General features: G+C 44.7%; 1 protein-coding gene across 2 annotated transcripts; it reads left to right on the forward strand.

Annotated features, from left to right (window-relative positions):
• The first annotated feature begins 409 nt into the window (after positions 1 to 409).
• On the forward strand, positions 410 to 18,816 carry tcf20 (transcription factor 20). 2 transcript variants are annotated; one of them, XM_055035451.1, is made up of 6 exons: positions 410 to 979; positions 3,781 to 11,652; positions 13,129 to 13,222; positions 13,318 to 13,367; positions 13,478 to 13,575; positions 17,296 to 18,816. In XM_055035451.1, exons 2-5 carry the CDS (start codon positions 4,756 to 4,758, stop codon positions 13,535 to 13,537), a joined length of 7,101 nt encoding a protein of 2,366 aa, XP_054891426.1. In that variant the 5' UTR covers positions 410 to 979; positions 3,781 to 4,755; the 3' UTR covers positions 13,538 to 13,575; positions 17,296 to 18,816. The 2 variants fall into 2 exon arrangements, with proteins under 2 accessions (XP_054891426.1, XP_054891425.1); XM_055035450.1 differs by having other exon boundaries at positions 411 to 979; positions 13,318 to 13,381.
• Positions 18,817 to 19,089: the final 273 nt, after the last annotated feature.

The raw sequence follows: 19,089 nt of genomic DNA on the forward strand, positions 1-19,089 counted from the left end.
CATCTTTAAAACCCTCAAACCGGCATTTCCCCCCCCCTCGCAAAACGTTCATCCATCTGTTGTCCTGCTCATTGCAGACATAACCTGCTTCTGCTGCTTTCGGCCCTGACTCCATGTCGCCTTTGTACCCCGGTGCCTTCATCGGGCTAATTCACTTTCACTTGACATGAAAAATGTACAAAGAAGCAGAGGAGGCAACAAGCTTATGCAAAAAGAAAAAAAAAACACATCTGTAAGCACTGATATAATCTTTAGATTTTGTGGCAGAAATACGCCAAGATCAATGAAAGAGCCAAAGCTTCACAGGAGGAGGGGAGGTGATGGAGAGAGGGGTGTGTGTGTGTGCGTGCAGGAATATGAGTCTGTGTGCAGGAATATGAGTGTGTGTGCATTTTCAAGGCGGTCTTTCTGTTTGCAAGAAGAAGAAGAAGAAGATTGAAGAAAAAAAACACAGGAAAGCGAATAATCTGTAGCCGCCAATGGAGGAATGAGGAGAGCATTTCCAGTGACGGGAAAGCGCGTCTGGATCGGAGGCTGGAGGGGAGAGAAGGCGATGCGTTTGGTTTTGGCTGGAGCTCGGCGGAGGCTCCTCGGCGGCGTGTGAGGAGGAGAGAGAGAGGGGAACAAGAGAGGGGAGGGGGCGGGGGTGTGTGGACCTCGCTGGTTACGGGACCCACAGGCTCCCCGATTGTGCTCCGCTCTCATCATTTCTGGAGGTGTAAGGACAAAAGGAAAAAGGAGGAGGAGAAGAAGAAGACGGAGGAGGAAAGGCCCGGGTTGTGGGTGTCGTGACGGGGCCCCCGACTTCGCCGCCGCCGCTTGGTTCGGGGCAGTCTGGGCTCGGAAGGCTGAGGGTTTTGGGGGTGGGGGGGAAGCGGCGGAGCGGTCCACTCGAGGCTGGGGTTTCCTGCCACAGCAGCGGGATTGTCACAAAACAGCCTTTCACTCTTCGAGGGGCCTTGTGTTGCTGCGGTTCCAGGTATGCCTCCAGAGCGCTAGCTAGCCCCGTCTCTCCGGCTGACTTGCCTTCCCCTCCCGGGAATGTTCGCTGTGTTTATTTAGCAGGGAGGACGAAGAAGAAAAAAAAGAGTCAGACTGCGAGACGGCGGTTTGTTTTTTGTTGTTGTTGTTGTTGTTGTTTTTTTTGTAGCGCAGTAAGTCACGGCAGGTCTCCTGTTGGAGACGTTATTTCTGCTGCTAGCTAACCCGTTTACCGAGAGGCTCTGGTGATTTCCGAGGGAGTCACATCTGCACCTAATCACCTCTCCTCAGTAGCTGCTCCTTTTTAGCCTGCTTTAACTGCACGCCTGTGTGCGGTGGCCTGGTGATAACGCCATAAACACAAACAGTCCGACCCACGGATGCTATCGAGTGGGTCCGTCTTAGCTAGCTCACAGTTTACGTGGCTAGCTTCGCATATTTAATTGGGGATATCTGAGGTGTTTTAGCTAGGGCTAACCTGACGAGGCTAAAAGAGGCAGCAGCAGCACCACAAAGCTAATTGTAATGCGTATTCTTTGCTGCCGGCTAATGTGGAGCTGCTACATCTGCAGCGCAAGAAGCCCCCCAATGTGGTATTGATGGCAGTATGACAAACCTTTACCAACAAAACCAGAGCTAACGCTGGCTCATTCTCTGCAATAACACTGCGTCTGCTTGCATCAATTAGGCAGCTCTGCTGATGACTGATTGACTGGCTGACAGGCTGCACTGAGAGAGAGGTTTTTTATTTATTTATTGCTGCTTTTTTGTTTTGTTTTGTTTTTTTGTGGGTTGGAAATGATGCTGCCTGGTAGCACACAACCAGATGTTTAGGGTTCCCAAACAGAAAGGGGAAACAAGGATTGTTATCCAATTCTTGAAATTTTGGGGAAAAAACAGGAACAGACAATGGACAAAAATGGACAGTTTGTTGCCTTATTTGAGACATAAAGGTACAAAAGTAGATTGTTCTGAGAAGTGTACTTGATTTTGTCATCCTTCCTTCATCATCAAACAATTCTCCCCTTTTTTCAGTTGATCATCCACCCACACCCATATGTTTGTTATTTATCCCCTGTTCAATATCCACACGTCTATACATTGGGGGTTTTTGACCATCAATTCGAGTTTGTCCTGCTGTCATTTACCTGTTAGTTTGACATCCATCAACTTGTTTCTCAACCATTTTTTATATAGATTATAAACATCCACCCATCAGTTCTGTCCAGTTTTTTTTTTATCCATCCGTCCTTCTGTTCATCGGTCATCCCTTCACTCATCAGTCCATCCATCCATCCATCCATCCATCCATCCATCCATCCATCCATACAGCCATACAGCCATCCATCCATACAGCCATACAGCCATCAGTCATATGCCAGTTCGTTTTTTTTAAGGTTTTGCCCAAAATGAAGTGAGTAAGTTTGAAAAGCTGTGTAGTTTTAACATGGGGTTTGAACAAATTAATGCAAACCCTGGATGTTGTGATCAATGAATAACTCCTCCAGAACTGCTGTCCTTCAGATTTAGGGACTAAAATCAAACACAATCAAAACGAAGTGGTCCAAGTCACAGCAGCGCCTCTTTGATTGATTGATTGATTGATTGATTGATTGATTGATTGGGCTTGCAGCCCTTTCTGGCCCTGTTTTACCACATGCTTTGCATTCAGCGGCACACACATTACAGGGTGGCCTTTGTTTCAGAAGCCACACGCAGTTGTTTTGAGGGACTACTAACACTTTTACAATGCAACTGAAACAGATAAAGACGGATAAAGAGGCCTGTTCTCACAAACGGCAATTAAAGATGCTGACCCCCATCCTGCCTTCAGCTATCTCCCAAAACAAGTCCCAGTATTAGTCTTGCGAAAAGGACCTTTGTTTGCCTCTGATCTCTCACAAGGTTATTTGTTTACATAATAAGAGCAAGTGTCGTGGATGTGTTACTCTGTCGGCTAAAATGAATCCCCAGCTTTTATATATTTTTTCCCTTCCAACAAATCTGTTTGCTATAGGCCACAGGAGACGGCGAGTGCATATATTGTTAAAGCAAGGACAGATGCGACGCTCTCGCAGTGCATATTAAAATACGAGCAGGAACTTAGTGCAGTGCTGATATTAAATTAAAATCCAGTGATGACTTGAATGGGTAATATAAGTGCCATGTGGTAATACTCATATCAGTGTTGCTTCAGTAAACACCGCGTCCTGTTATTGAGCTGAAATTATACGCCAATGTAGTTGCAGCATCTTAGGTGCATTTGATTGTTTATATTAAATAGACACAGTTTCAGCAATAAAATAAACATCCCAAGATGCAAGCAGGCTAAAAAAGCCATAAAATATTCATATAAATAAATAGTTTATTAAATGCATTATTGATACTTTTGGAGACTCTCAAACCTTTTGGCCAGCAATTGTAATTGGCTGAAATTCCCTAAACAATTGGCTGTGATTGGGTGATTGATGTTACATGTCAGATAAAGGTCTGGGATGGATGTTGTTATGCAAAAATGGGGCTAATTATTGAATTCACACGTTTTCTGTTGAATTACAATAGCAAACCTCTATCAGTAAACTAACAACACCTTTTCTTACGTGTTATGGATCAGAATTAGCAGGTCAGATCTCAACAAAGTCCAAAAATCTGAATCGGATAAAAATGATCAAAGTGATGACTAGAATCTCTTGTTTTATGATGCATATTAGAATCTTCCTCAAGTTCTGTTTAATTGACAATTAAAGAATGTTACACTTCCTTATTCATTTGACGTTTCTTTTTTCATTTGTTTTCCAGGCCAACATCTGATGGAAACGTGAATGCCGTATTGGGTGCGGATTTACAGATAACCCAATCTGGAATTGATGGAATCTGAAGTGGAATAAATGGATTACCCTGTTTTGGAAAACTGTTGCCGTGGAACTATTTGAAGTTAAATGACGGTTGACAAAGAACAGCAAATTGAATGCTGAAGGCGGCCGGGAGAGCACGGAGAGAAGTCTGAACACAGGGGGGAAAAGAAACAAGACAAAAAAAAAGAGAGCACCGCAGAAGGGACCAAATGCATCGATCGGCCAAATGAGTGCAAAAATAATTTCATCTGGCACCCACCAGCTGACCAGACTATCCATGGAGACTTTGCTTTTTGGAATAATTAATGAGGATCACTGTTTAGACTTCTTGATTCTCCCCGGGTGGGTTTTGTGTCACACAGGTGTGAGTCAAATCCACAGAAAGTCACACACAAGAAGGAGCTAAAGGATCACTGCAACAGAGCAACTTCCGTGTGTCTTTTGAGACTTTTGTTTTGGAAGTTTTGAATTTTTACTTGTGGATTGGAACGTCTGTGGAGTTTATCCGTATGAAGAAAATCCCTGCTGGCCATGTGGAAGTGCATGATATTTCTTTTGCTGTGCCAAACAAATTTCACTTTTTGGAAATAAACTAATGCATCTATGCATATCCCCTGAAAACCTTGGAGACTAACAAACAATCAACAGTCACGCTGAGTATGAACTGTTTTTTGGGGTTTTGGAGCTTCACTGGCCACTGATAAAACTACCAAGAGTTCCGCAAATAACCCCAGAGGAGGAGGTTTCGACATCTGTGATATAAATGTATAGGTTTTACCTTCACTTGTTTTCCGGCCAGGCTGTTGACTCTCTTCATGGTTACTGCCATAAGCCTGCCAGTTGTTCAGTCTGAAGCATTCCCTTCTATTTACAGTCACAGATTTTTTCCTTTTTTAAATCTGAATTCGGGGGGAAAAAAATGCAGAATTTCTCCAACAGCCCGGCTCCACCCTCAATCCCGCCAGGATTCAGCGGGAGGAGCGTGGGCGGACCGCCGTATCCCCCTCAGCCAGTGGAGCCCCAGATCTCTCCGAGGATGATGGAAGATTATGTCGGGATGCAGCAGCAGAGCATTCACAGAGGCCACCACCACCCGAGCCAAGCAAGCCACATGCTTGCGTACGGCGTGAGGAACAGAGAAGCTTTGGAGCCTCCGCCAACACAGGGTAATGTCCATGCCGGTAACAATAACAACCCCTACAGGAAGGAGGCTATGGAGTTTTATTTTTCAATGAGTGGAAAAGACAGACATAGGAGAGGAGGGATGGGCTATGGGGGAAGTTTTGGGTACCCCGGTATCGATGGACATATACCTCACCAGTATCGACATCCTGGATCCAGTTCTGCTACATCATCAGGCCTGATGTCGCCATACCCAGTTGATTATGGCTCTAGCGCTGGTTCAAGGGGTGCTGCTGGGCCCTTCTCTCCTTCCCATCAGTACAATATGAATCAAAACCCTATGATGCAGTCAGTTCCAGGCTCTCAAATGCAACAGCGCCAACATGGGCAGAGCTTTCCTCCTGTCCACCAGACACAGCAGCAAAGAAGCTACCCACACTCCGGGCACAGGATGACCCCACAGTACCATTACTCTCCACAGGGGGGAGCATCCACAGGGTCATCTGGAATGTACAGCCCACCTCCGCAGAGATATCTGGATGGAGCTGCGAACAGCAGCTTTGATCCTAAAGTCAACAGTTCCCCAAATGTCAACACTAGCTCCAATTCAGTGTCTAGTACAGGCACTGCTAATAACGTGGGCCCTGTGGAGAATGTTCAGCAGAGCTATCCAGCTTCAAATTATTCCGGATATCTCCCACCGTCTCATTCACTCCATAAGCAAGCCACACTACAGCACAGAAACTCGCAGCACAGTTTGGGGGTTGGTTATGACGGTTCTCTGAAAATGCCTCACCAGGGTCCGTCTGCAGGCGCCATTTTTGCAAAACATCATCAAGCCTCCAACCCAAGTATAGCTCAGCCATCCTCCCAAGAAATAGCCAAATCCCCTATGCATTCTAATGCGCAGCAAACTCAAATGAACCAAAACTTTAGCCCGATATCAAACCCCTCCCCTGCTGCCTCTGCAGTTCATTCCCCCAGCTGTAGCTCTTCTCCTTCCCCTCTAATGGGGGTCTCCGAGGCACTTGGGAATGCCTCAAATCACGGCCCTCCCATGTTGAGCGCCCGTAGTGGCCATGGCCACAGCAGGCTACTGCAGACCGCACCTCAGTTGAGTCCCACGCCCAACTCGAATAGCAGCATCAGTAGTTGTGGCAGCAGTGGCAGCCACAAAGCTCATAGCTTGAGTGCGGTTGGGGGGAGCAGCCTACCTCCAGTGGGTCGAAATAAAATGAGCCAGGGATCCCGAGAGGAAGGCTCCTCTGTTTATTCCACTTCCTCTCTTGACAGAATGCAGGATGCCGGCCTTAACAGTCTCAATGCCTTGAGCTCCCAAGTAGCCAATTTACCGAATACAGTTCAGCACATGCTCCTCACTGACACGGTGTTCTCGCACAAGAAGAGAGACGGCGGCCAAGCGCCACACGCGGCGCACTGTGTGGCCCCATCGCAACCCAGGAGCCGGAATTTAAGTGCAGCCTCGAGTGGCAGCACAGTCAAAGACCTCAGAGCTGGTGACGGGGCAGAGGAAGACTCAACTCTGCTGCCCGTCGGAGCGCCGTCTGGGACCAAAGTGGAGCGAGAGGAGCAGCTGGCTGAAGGGGAGCAGGGGAGAGCAAGGCAGGTGAGTGGTGCGAGCACTGGGTCTGAAGTTACGAGCTATAATCCAACCCATACGCAACCTGGACAGGCATGTAATGTTAAAATACTCGTCCCCGAATCACAGTCAAAAGAAGCAGCAGAAACTAAAACAAAAGAAACTAACATTTCTTCATCAGCAGCATCTCCATCCTCTGAAGGTAGTCTAACTTTACATTCAGCACCACCAGTTTCCTCCTTTTCCTCCTCCAATATTCCTCCTGCCACAACACAGAATTGTGTCCCAGAAACTGGTTTGGCATATAATGACCATAGAGGTGGGGAAATTAAAAAGGAAAGTGAAGCAGCAGCTGAGAAAACACAGAAGGTCAGCAGCCAAATGCAACAAGATGGAGGAGTGAGTACAAAAAATGGCCAGGAAAAGAAAAGCATGTTGCAGTCAGAGTCCAAGTCGCACAGTAACAAGGAGGAAGAAAAACAGGCATTAGAGGAACAGCAAAACGTCAGTAGCGTTGGTGTGATTGTTTCAAGTCACACTGACAAAAGTAAGCATCCCCAGGACAACTGTGTGGAAGAGAGAATGTCAGTCTCTTATTTAAAAGAAGCAAGCAGTCATAATGGGGAGGAAGGTGTAGATCTTAGTCTGTATTCGTCCCATCATCAAAAGTCAAACAGTGGGAGGTCTCCGAATCCTCCCCAGACTGCTTCGCATAAATACAGCTACCCAGAATCAACATGTGGCTCAGATTTGTCGATGAAAAACAGAGTGAGGGCTGGCACAGGGTCTGTAATGGAAACAAACCCCAGATTTTTGGGGTACCAGCACTCCCAGGTCGGTTATAGTCATGTGCATCCAAAAGATGGGTCCAGTTCTGGGGTCGAGATGCTAGTGAAGAGAGGTCACGGGGTGGGGTCTAAAGCTCAGGATGAGAACTCACAGATGCAGCAATTCCCGAGTCTCCTACAAGAAGTTCTTCAGGGTTACAATTTAGACAGACGCTATGGTAGACCAGAGCAGACGTTCCCTGCACGTCATCAAGCCCCACAACAGTTTCCATCGAGACATTCACTTGACATCACTGAGGCTTTGTCTTACTCAGCACAAATTGGAAAGACCGCAAATCAGAAACATGGAAGTGATCCGGATTTTGCCACAAATACTCAATCCTTAGTAAAGTCAGAGGTTTCCAATGCTAAGATTCTTCAAAATGCTGAAAAACCTGACATGGGTGTGTCCCAGAGCCATTTAGCACAGACTGCAGATTCCCAGCAGCCACCAGCTAAACACATCAACTTATCTGACTACTCTATGCTGCAGAGAAAAACATTATCTAACGTACAAGAGCTCCTTTTGCAAGAGCCAGAACCGTTAACTCTCACTTCTCAAACCGAGCCCCAGAAATCAGGATCCACATTAGCCCCGTCAGAACGACGATCCGTCATCTGCGACGTGTCGCCGAACCGACGAAGCACACCAGAGAGGGAAAGGGAGGAGGGGAAAGAAAAGGAACGGGACAAAAGTCAGAGTGCAGCCTCGGTGATCCAACAACCATTTTCTTCTCCGGCGGCACCAAGTGATCTCAGTAAAAAGGAGGTTTTAGAAAAACAAGTGAAAATGGAAATGGTGCCCAAAGAGTCTGGAAATTCACAAAATGAGAATAATGGCAGTCAGTCTGAGGCAGAGTATCATTCTAAGCCTCCTCATTTGACAAGTGGGGTGAGTCCTGACCCCTACAGGCGTGGCACCGTCGATATAACCCCCATGCCCTCTCACCCTGTGAGCATGACTGCTTTAACCTCACCAACAAGGCATCACTCATATCTTCATGGAGTCGATCTTTCATCTGGCAGCAGTGGTACATTTCCCTTCCGATATGGAGACACAAGGGAAGACAATGTGATGCCACGGAGTAATCTGCATTTTCCCCCTCACCATCCCTTTCACCATTTACCTCCTCAGTCTCAATCCACCAGTAAACTTCAAATGTATCCGCACGCACGTGGCCCCCCTCACCCTCCTCACGACATGAGTGAATGGGTAAAAGCCATAAACCGGCCTCCAAAGGAGATGATGATGATGCAGCATGGATCTTCTCCTGGGAGACACAAGGCTAACCAGTCAGAGCAGAGACAGCGATTGATCCCACCACCTGACATGCAAGTTGAACACACAAGCAAAACTCAGTCAGTGCATCATCAAAATCCTTACTATGATGTGAAAATATGGGAGTCTACACATTCTGGGAGAGAGGGCGCTCGAATGATGGAGGGAGACGCCTACTTTAGAGCCCAACCTCCTCCTCCTCTTTCTGGCCCTCCTCCTGTAGCTTCACACAGTCACGTTCCGACACAACTGACTCACAGCCACAATGCTGCCAAATCCGAAGTATCCAGAGGAGCTACAGAGGAGGCCAAACACACCTGTCCACCTCCCCCATCCATCTCCTCTAAGCCTCCTTTAGACACAAACACCACTCAGCCACCGCGTCCGACAAAAACCGGAGGTTCCGGAGACACAAATCCCCTGATTTTGAGAAGAAGGGTTCGCTCTTTCATATCTCCCATTCCTGCAAAAAGACTGCTCCAGGACGCACCTCAGCAGAGAGCCGCTACAAACTCTCATCACTCCCCTGGAGCTCAGTCTGAGCCCAGCCATCACAACGACGATGACTCATCCACCACAGAGGTGCCATGTCCTCGGCTCTCCTCCCCACAGCCAGGTGAGAACAGCTTCCTACAACCGCTGTCTCCTTCAGGTGGTAACACCAAGGTTTTGGCTGCCAGAAAAGGACGAGGCTTGAAACTGGAGGCAATTGTACAGAAAATTACTCCAAATATTAAAAAGCCAGCAGGTCCTACCGATGATGAGTCAAATCATTACCCCGGTTTCTTGCACTCAGACATCCCAGCTTTTAATGAGTCACAGGATCAGGACTTGGCACATTTCCCTAGGGTTGCAAGAGGGGAGGATAGTTACATGGATGAAAGTCACTCATTAAACAACATGATTCCATTTAGAGGAGTTGATGAAACTGGGCCTTTACCCACATCTTCCTTCCCATGTGAATCCCATCAATCATCTCAAGTCAAGCAGCAAGACTTTGACTTCGGTTTAGGGGCCACCGTGGCGTCTGCATCAGGTGATAAGGAAGACTTTGCTTTGCTTGGCCCATTACCTCCTCCCCCACCTCTTCCCCGCCCGGTCCAGGGTTCTCCGCCTCCGTCTTCATCTGCCCTGTCGGACATTCAGCATTTTACAAACACATACCAGCAGCTTGAGACTCGAAGGGGAGAGCAGTCTGCTGCGAACCTCCTTCGACAGAAACTCCAAGAATCTGGCATGGGATTTGAGGATTACCCTAGCAGTGACTACTATGGGACCACCCCGCCGCACCAAGGCCACATGCTGAACAGACAACATCAGATGTCCTCTGGAAGGTCCTGTCTGTCGCCGACAGACTCAAAGCTGTTGGAGAATGTTGTGCCCAAGGGCTATTTCCCATCTGGCAAGAAGAAGGGCAGGCCCGTTGGAAGCGTGAATAAGCAAAAACGGGCTCAGACCCAAGTCCCAGTGCAGGCCCAGGCTCAAATCCAGCCACAGAGCACAGCTCTAAGTGTTCCTCCAGTTCCAACCACTCCACCCCCTCCAGCCCCAGCGCTTGCCTCCACCCCACCAGCAACACAAACTCCCAGCAGCAGCACATCAACCCCTACCCTACCCACTCTGTCAGAAAACACAAACCCTCCCACAATACCCCCCCCTGTTCTGACCCAAGTGGTGAAAGTTGACGTCGAGAGTGAGGACACGCAGCCAGAGATTGAGGCGAAACAGGTGCGACGCAGACGCAGAGGTGTGAAAGTCGACAGTGAGGCGCTGGAGGCGAGGGGGCGGCAAAGGAGGAGGAGGAGAGCACCGGTACCTGCGGCACCACCCGTATCTAAAGACGAGCCAGATGCACCTTTGGGAGCAACTGTGAGTTTCAGCACAAACAGAGGTTGCCCAGATCCAAATAGAAAAGGCCTGTTTATTCCTCACATCCATGTGGAGAAAAAAGTACCTGAGATCGGAGCTGTGTGCACTATTGTTAACGCCGAGGACGACAAAATGAAAGGAGAGCGCAGTGCAGCGGGAGGAAAACCAGGAGGTGTTGGAATTGATTCGCTCCTGACCTCAGCGCTTTCCTCCCAGTTATCTCGGAGAGACAGAGAGTTGGAAAAAAAGGAGACGGATGAGGTGGAAACCACACTTCAGTCGGGCAAAGCACTTCCTTCATCTGGCTATGTCGTTACAGGGTCCGTGATCACAGAGACCAATCACTCCGGGCGCCTGCTATGCTGCCTGTGCCAGAAATGGGCAAACTACAAACATCTTGGAGATCTCTACGGGCCATACTATCCGGCTGAATACGCTGCAAAACTCCCCAAGAACCAGCCCCAGATCAGACAGTGTCAGCCCTCTACAGGCCCAAACAAAACCGGACCAAATTTAGACACGAACGCTTTGAGTACACTTCAAGTCACACCAACACAGCTCGCTCAGTTCAACAGGCCCTCATCTGAGAGCGACAATTTCTGCTCAAATCCAGCAGAGAGAACTGCCTTCCCAGACCCAACAGAGGAGATGATGATGTTTATGCCCGGAAAGCTCAGCAACAAAACACCTGTGACCTGGGAGAAAAGCCCCGATCTGCGACCTATCCCTGAGCTTAAAAGAGAGCCAGACCTCGAAGGCGACCAGCAGCAGCAACAGGCACAGAAGCTGCAGCCGCAGCAGCTGACAGACGACACTCAGCAGCGACCTCAGCACAGGAAGCTGACCTCACATCCCCGCTTTAAAAGGCGACACAAGTCCAGCGAGGACTCCCCTCGGATGGTTCCATCCAACAGTAAGGCTTCCCTGCCTTTTCAGCCCCCTCCGCCTGCCTTGGACTCCCTGGGGCCCTTGGCACAACTCGCACAGCTGCCACAGATGCCCATGGACCCAGAGGAGCTGTGGGTGCATGAAGGATGTATAGTGTGGACAAGTGGAGTGTACATCGTCAATGGGAGACTGTACGGCCTGCAGGAGGCACTAGATGGAGCCAGAGAAACTGTGAGTATCAGCTGTATTTGTCCTTTTCACAGGATGCTTTTAGTGAAGTCAAGTCAGAGTTTACTTATGGCACATTTACAACAATCTCAAGTGACCAAAATGCTTCATAAAAATCACATCATCAGGTAGACAAGGGATAAAACAAACAAAATAAAATATACACTAATATTTTAGTCAAACTTGTATCTAAATTTGTGTATTTTGTGTATTTTTTTCTCTTCATTTTTGCCTCTTGAAAGGTGGGTTTATGTCCAAGTTGTCCAAGATGTCCAAGATGATGTTATGTCCAAACATCATCATCTCCTCTGTTGGGGCTGGGAAGACAGTCGTTTTGCTTTTGAAGATGGGGTCAATATTGGATTTTATTTTACTGCATTTTTGGCCTCTCGATCATTTGAAACATATATATATATATATATATATATATATATATATATATATATATATATATATATATATATATATATATTTAATATATTTTAAATTCCAAATAAACAAAGCAGTGACACAGATTTTTTATAAATATATATTTATATATATTTAAATGTGTGTGTTAACAAAAACAAACAAAAAAAATAAAAGAATCAATTTACAAACAGTAGTTTAAAGAATCTGTATTTTTTGGTGTGAATTCCTGTAATCGTTTTCATTGTATTACTTTAGCCTATTCTAAAAAATAAATCCACGATCCGATGTAGATTATATAAAAACTCGTTAAGAGAAGCAAAGAAAACTTGAAAAGTCCATGAGAGAGGTTTGCTACTGCAATCAATATTAAATAATTAGGAGAGATACTTTTACAACCTAGTGAGACATATATGTTTTTCGTTTAGAAATTCTCTCCAGACACTGCAAGAAAAATGGCTGAAACTTTTCTTTTTATTTTTTACTACTATACATAAAAAACACTGCTTGCTTCTATAACTGTTATAGGTGTTAAAATAGAGCAGATTTGTTGTAGAAGACTTGGGACATTTGCATATCATAAACCTCAGCTATGGTAAATGTTTTTTACTCTGACAATGTTAATAGAATTAGGGATGCACCGATAAATTGTCTGGCCAATGAAGTGGCCCCGATTTCCTTAATTTTGGTGGTTTGGCAATCAACCAATTTTTCATGTGAAATCGATCTTATCTATCAATCTTTGCTACTTCCTCGAATGTCTGAAAATCAGCCACTGTCCTCTGTAGAGAGGGCTGACCGATGGACCCGGATGGTTAATAATAGTCACCCCTCTGTGCCACTATATTTAGCAACTTTTCAAACAAAACAAAAAGAATGGTATTGGCAAATCAAACGTTTTAAAGATTGGGATCGGCCATAAAACTGCAATCGGTGCGCCCCTATTTAGAACTAATGGAAAATGTCAAAACTTCAGGCTGGAAAAGTAATAAAGCATGTTTATATCTAGTCTGAGCTTTATTGAAAACTGTTGTTGACCTGCCAGTTTTAACATGACCGTTTATTCACCAGAGCTGCTCGTTCTGCGAGATGGTTGGCTCGACGCTGGGCTGCTACAGTAAAGGCTGCACTCTCCGCTACCACTACCTGTGTGCTATTGAAGCAGGTGAGGAGGTGCATGAAATACAGCCAGTCTGTTGTTTCCTTAGGCACTATTATTTCCCCCAATTCATTTTCGGCATCCCTTTGTCTTTTACTCAGACTGTTCTCTGAATGAAGATAACTTCTCGCTGAGGTGTCCGAAGCACAAGGTAAAGAAGGAGAGGTTCGTTTTTCTTTGCCTTGTTCACTAATCCGTTTATTAGAATATTCCCACACATGGAAAACTGACATAACATTTTCTTTTCCCCCATTAATCCAGTTTACCCAGAGCATCCGGCCAGCCAAGCCAGTGTATGTGGAGCAGTCAGAGAGAGGCTGAGGGAAGCTGGGAGAAGGAAGAGCCGGATTTGGGGAGCTGTAAGTCAACACTAACTTGGTTTCAGATTTATTTAATTATTTTTTTTTTATTGGGAGGCAGAACTTGGCTCAGATATAAACCCAAGCAGAAAACTATTCATCTCCAATAAGTAGTTTTTAAAATGATCAATTTTCTGTTTTCTGAAATTTTTGCATGATTTACTTGAAGGTGCAGCTTTGTCCTGTAAGGTCGGTGTCCGGGCGTGACATGACGCTTTCAAATGCCTACTGTAACCAAATTGGCAGCATGCTGAGTGTTCATTTCAACTTGGTTGGACAGCACAGACTTTAAACTTTATTAAAGTAGTGTTTTTATATTGGTTTTGTTTTTCATTTACTTCCAAATAAAACCAGATTTATGATTAGTCAGTTTTGGCATAATTTTGCTTTGCGATCAGGAAGTGTGTGAATGCAATATGACACCAATTTTTTTCGATTTCCTCAAATGCACCACATTTCTAAAGCAAACAATAAAAAAGTTTTTGTCAGTGTGATGGCACGGTAGCGACAAACGTGGTGAGAGAGGGGCTCTGGAGAGAGTTTTGGAAACGGGAAGAGCGCAGTGACGTTTTGGATTTTAGCAGGAAAGTTTTTGGTGAGTTTTGTGGACTATAAGTGTGTCAGTTGGAGTTTGTGACTGTGTGTGCAGAACCACGACCTTAGAACGTTAACTAGCCTTTGTGACAGTCACAGTAGGGTCATATGACAGAAAGACAGAAACCCGAGGAAACAATTATTCTTCCTGAAACTTGGAAAGTAAAAAAAGAAAAAAAAAAAGTCACCTTCCTCAGTCTGAAAAAACAAAACAAGAACAAAACAGTTTATTGCTTTCATCCAACCTTTAATCTGAATACATTCATTCAACGGAGAAGAAAAGCCAAAGTTCAGAAATGCTTGTTCCCCACATTTGTTATGTGTAACAACCCCTTTAAAATGATGTAACTTCTGATTAGGAACCCATGACTCCCTGTTGCTCTGGGGTACAGACATGACGCGACTCATTCCTTTAACCAGCGACCACTTGGATGTTTATCTCATCGCCATGCAGAGTGAGGAATGTAAGGCAGTCAAAGAAACCTCCAAAGCTTGCTGAGCTGCAACAGCGAGTGGCATCTCAGAGTCACCACATCACCACAGCAACGATCGATGAGTACAACAAGGAAAAAATCCTTTTCCGTCAGCAACATAAACATGGGGAGTTCGAGTGGAACTCTGTGGTTTGGTAATTGAGATTTTTAATAAACAATCCCAAAATATGGCAATCACTTCATGCCTAGTGTTGAGGATGGTGGAAGATTTCTGATGTCGTTGGCCTGTTTCTCTTCAAAACGCCGGGAAATCTGATCTGAGTGAAACTTATCATAAAATCGTAAGTTTTCACACGTCAGGGGGTTAAAGCACACAGCAGGCTTCCACATTTGTTGGAAAAGAGAGAGAGTTTTTTTTTCTTTAAAGGCTTCAAATACATCTTTTTCCAGGGTGCCAAGAAATATGGTAGTATTTCCTCATTGATGACGATTATTTTCATGATCTTTTCTGGTTCATACTGGAGATGCACTGAGCACTGTTGTTATTGGGCCGATATTGAAACAAATTCTAGATTGGTGACAATGCACCAAGGCAAACCTGTTGATTTGTTGCAGTTTATTGTCTGAATGTTCGATCAAGGTATTCAGCCAGTTTATCAGTTTCTTTATTCATTTTACATTGGTTGCTCTGCTCCTAATTGGACTGACTGAGCAAATTAAGGTTCTTTTGTTTTTACATGTTTGACTAAACTTATGAAGCAATTGGTGTATTTAAATGTGCTGCACTGGTGCAGAGTTAGCAAATAAATTAGTACATTCAGGAGATTTCTCCAGTCAATTCAGAACTGTATCGGATTGGTTTCAGCCGATATTGAACCTCAGATATCTGTATTGATATCGGAAGTGAAAAAAGTGGATCTGTGCGTCTCGTTCAAACCTCATCCTCCCAAACTTTCATTTAGCTCATTGCTGCACGAGCCACACTGTTACTCATCCTCCTGCTCCCCTCACCTTTGTAACGGTGCTCCTGTCGCTCGCTGTCACTTCCTCCCCCTCACATTCAAACCAACCAGTCTCCATGGAAACCAGTCCACATACAGTACAGCTCATATTTCTGTCTGTTTGCGTAAGTTTTATCAAGGCGATGTGCAGCTCAGGCTTTGTCGTCGGGGCGTATCCCTTTCCGTTTCTTTCCGTTTTACCCCTGAATCATTCCTCTCTTGAGTGTTTTCACATCATGTAACAGCCACAAACCTGAGTGAGTTCTGATTATAGGTAATAGACCAACACAGAGTGAAGCTTTTGGTGAGCGTCACTATTCAGCTCCCTCAAGGCAGCCGGTTGTATCGCTCAGCTTTCTAAAGAGGGAAACGTTTGCCTGTTCCTCTTGGTGTAGATCTCAAGCTCCGTTAGGTTCAGTGGAAAACATCTAACGAAGATCAATTTTATTTTACAGTCATGCCGTGGGTCCCGGTTGGATTCATGGGTGGATTTTAGCTGTTCCACTTTTAACATCAACCTGAATTTTCTTTGAGCTCAACAAGTGTTTCCCAACCTTTTTTTTTTTTTTTTCTATGTGCTCCCCATCCACAACCTTAAAAAAAAGAAGTAAATTTTGTTTAAAATAGTTGAGATATTTTCTTTTTACACTACTTTGAGATTTCATCTGCCTGTCTATGGATCAAACAGCTAAATGTGTCTTTCTGAATAAAGTAGAAATCAAGTTATTTTTATTATTAGTAGTATTTTAATTTTTGTTCCAAGAGCGATAGTTCTATTCCATGGACTCATTTGGACACTTATTACTAAGAGCACTGTTTGTTTCAACTGATGGTTTATTTGGGTTTAGTTCATGCTGAGGTTCTGAAAATGTACAATCAAATAAAACTACACACCGTGTCCCAATTTATTATGCAAGTGATATTTTCTCAGATTTTCTTAAATGGTCGATGCAAATTATGGTCAGGATAATTTTCAAGTCATGAACTATTACAGTTTAAATCATATTTTACTGAACAAAGCTTCCCATGAGAACAATATTTTTTTTTCAAAAATCAAATTATTATGCACAGCAGATTTTCTAAACATTTTATGGATCATAAAGAACTGCAAACGGTCATTATTTGAATGTGCAGCATTAAATGGTCGTATGTACTAAAATCAAAAGCATCTTAACAGACATACATGAAGGTGATTTTGCTGCTGAAGGTACGGCTCTTCTTTTTGAACCATGAAAGAAAAAGATCAGTCAGAAAGTCCATATACTTTGCTGAGGTCAAAGTAAGGCCTCCAAACGTGGGGCGTGCTAACCCCCTGCGCCACCGCAGCAAGTGGATTTCCTTTAATTTAGCTCACCAGATAAACTAATCAACCAGGTCCCTGAAATTAATTATAGTGACACACAATACCATCTATAAATTAAGTAGCACAACAAAAAATCTCATCTTTATGACACTTAAATCCAATTTGCATAACAATTTGGATCACAGTGTATGCAGATGACATCATGCTTCACACCAATTTGAGGCAGGCTGTTAATGAGCTTCCAACTCACTTTCAGCTGCCACAGCCGTCGTTTACTCAAGTTCCCAATAAAATATGTTCAGCTTTGTTTTTGTAGCACGTGCGTGAATACTTTTGGAAGCCGCTGCATAGAAGCATTTCGATTGCTAATTATTGTCTCTCTTCACAGGGTACCTTGGACAGTAGGCCTCGGTGTGGGGGGAGCTGTGAAGAGACCAGAGAGGGATTCGTCGAGGAGAACGACTAAAGGGAATGTACAATTTCTCAAACTGAATCAGCATCACTTACATGTACACGACAACGGAAGAAAACAAACCATTTTTACCAGAATCATCGCTCTTTACTCACAGAGGAACTCATCTGAGGAAAAAGAACAAAACACAACCGTTAAAAAATACACGACAAACTACAGCGATCGAAGCGGAACGAAATGAGACGTGGAGACTGACGGAGGGATTCCGCTGTAAAGAACAAAAAGAGACAAGCTTCTTCTCTAGGCTCGCTTTGATTTTCCAGACGACCCAAAGTGTTAAAACTCTTGCTTATCATTTTCTGCATCGTCATTTACTCTTTTGTCTTCTTGTTTGCTTTGAAGAGATGTAGCGGGAGCAAGTTGGGTGTCGAAACCCAAACAAACGGAAAAAAACAAAAACAAAGATGATCTGGGAGAGTTGGTGTCATTTTACCTGTTTAGTGTTTTTATGTTATGGTATTAGGATGATCGCAGTTATTACTTTAATCCTCATTATTTTGTATTCTCGTCAGCATTTACTTATGACAATGAAATGGATGTATGCCGCTTTATATTCAATCAACACCTGAGTTGGAATTTTTTATTTTTTTATACTTTTCTGTTGCTTTTCCTGGAGAAGGAAAGAGCCGGAGCGTCTGATGTCTGGAATGTCAGGGTCGAGTTTGCCACAAAGACATTATTGCCTTGGAGAATGGACATCTGTTGCCTTTAAGAAAAAGAAAAAAACAACAACAAAAAAATTACCCAAGTTGTGAATGAGCGAGCGATGAGTGTGCGCGTGCGAGGGTGGGTGGGTTGGGAGGGGAAAATGCCGAGATCTGGGTCTTTGATTCCATTTTTTTGGTCCTTTTTGAAAAGTGTTCTTATTTTTCATCACAGGGGTTTTTACGGTACAGATAGTATTCATTAAAAAGAGAAAAAAAAAAAAAAAAATCAGATGGACAGTCTTATTTTTCAAGAGCAGAACGTTCATAATGTGCAAAGAGAGAGAGAGAGACTTGTAAGAGGACGAGGCGACACTATGGACTGAGGCTCGTTTGCCGAGGACACATGAAGGACAAGCGGGGAGCTTTTCTCTCGCACGCTGGCGAAACGTTTGCGGCCGAGCCAAGGTTTCTGGACGCGCGTTGCCCCGTGGCCGGCCGTTTCTGTCCCGGCCAAAGTGACTCTGAACCAAGTACTTTCGAGAGAGGTTTCCCACTTCGGCGACGCAGCGGCGAATGAAGCTGAAAGACGCAAAATCCATTGCCATCAGATTTCAAAGTGAGTCATACATGGTGTTGTCCTTATTACTTTTTATTGTTATTCTTGTACAAAACAAACAAACGAGGAAAAAAAAAAGGTCAAACTGAAAGACAGTGACACTATCAAAACCATGCTGTATTAGAAACCTGTCAATATGTATATGAATTATGAATACACTTAAAAATGCTTCAACTTTGTTTCAGCCTTCTTCATCAGATTTGCGCGGCTTTTCTCTCTCTCTCTCTCTATTTTTTTATTTTTTTTTCCCCCTCCGTGTCTTTCAACGTTTCCAGCTGACAGGGAGGGTCCGTTTCACAGGGTTACACCCTCCATAGAAGATCTGACAAAACGCACCACTGAGTCTAAAACCTGTTGCGGCAAGCCCGGGACGGGCATTCACCGCAGCTTTCAGGCAATCATTAAACAGCCCTGCCTGACAGATTTGTTCAAAGCAAGAAAACAATC

The sequence above is a fragment of the Poeciliopsis prolifica genome, unplaced genomic scaffold, assembly GCF_027474105.1.
Source record: "Poeciliopsis prolifica strain line A6 unplaced genomic scaffold, Auburn_PproV2 SCAFFOLD010, whole genome shotgun sequence".
NCBI lineage: Eukaryota > Metazoa > Chordata > Actinopteri > Cyprinodontiformes > Poeciliidae > Poeciliopsis > Poeciliopsis prolifica.

Bases quoted from the DNA above. Each gene is read 5' to 3' on its own strand.
- tcf20 (XM_055035450.1), top strand. From the start codon at position 4,756: ATGCAGAATTTCTCCAACAGCCCGGCTCCACCCTCAATCCCGCCAGGA. The intron at 13,223-13,317 runs GTGAGGAGGTGC...TCTTTTACTCAG, and splicing joins CCTGTGTGCTATTGAAGCAG to ACTGTTCTCTGAATGAAGAT. The intron at 13,382-13,477 runs GTTCGTTTTTCT...CCATTAATCCAG, and splicing joins CACAAGGTAAAGAAGGAGAG to TTTACCCAGAGCATCCGGCC.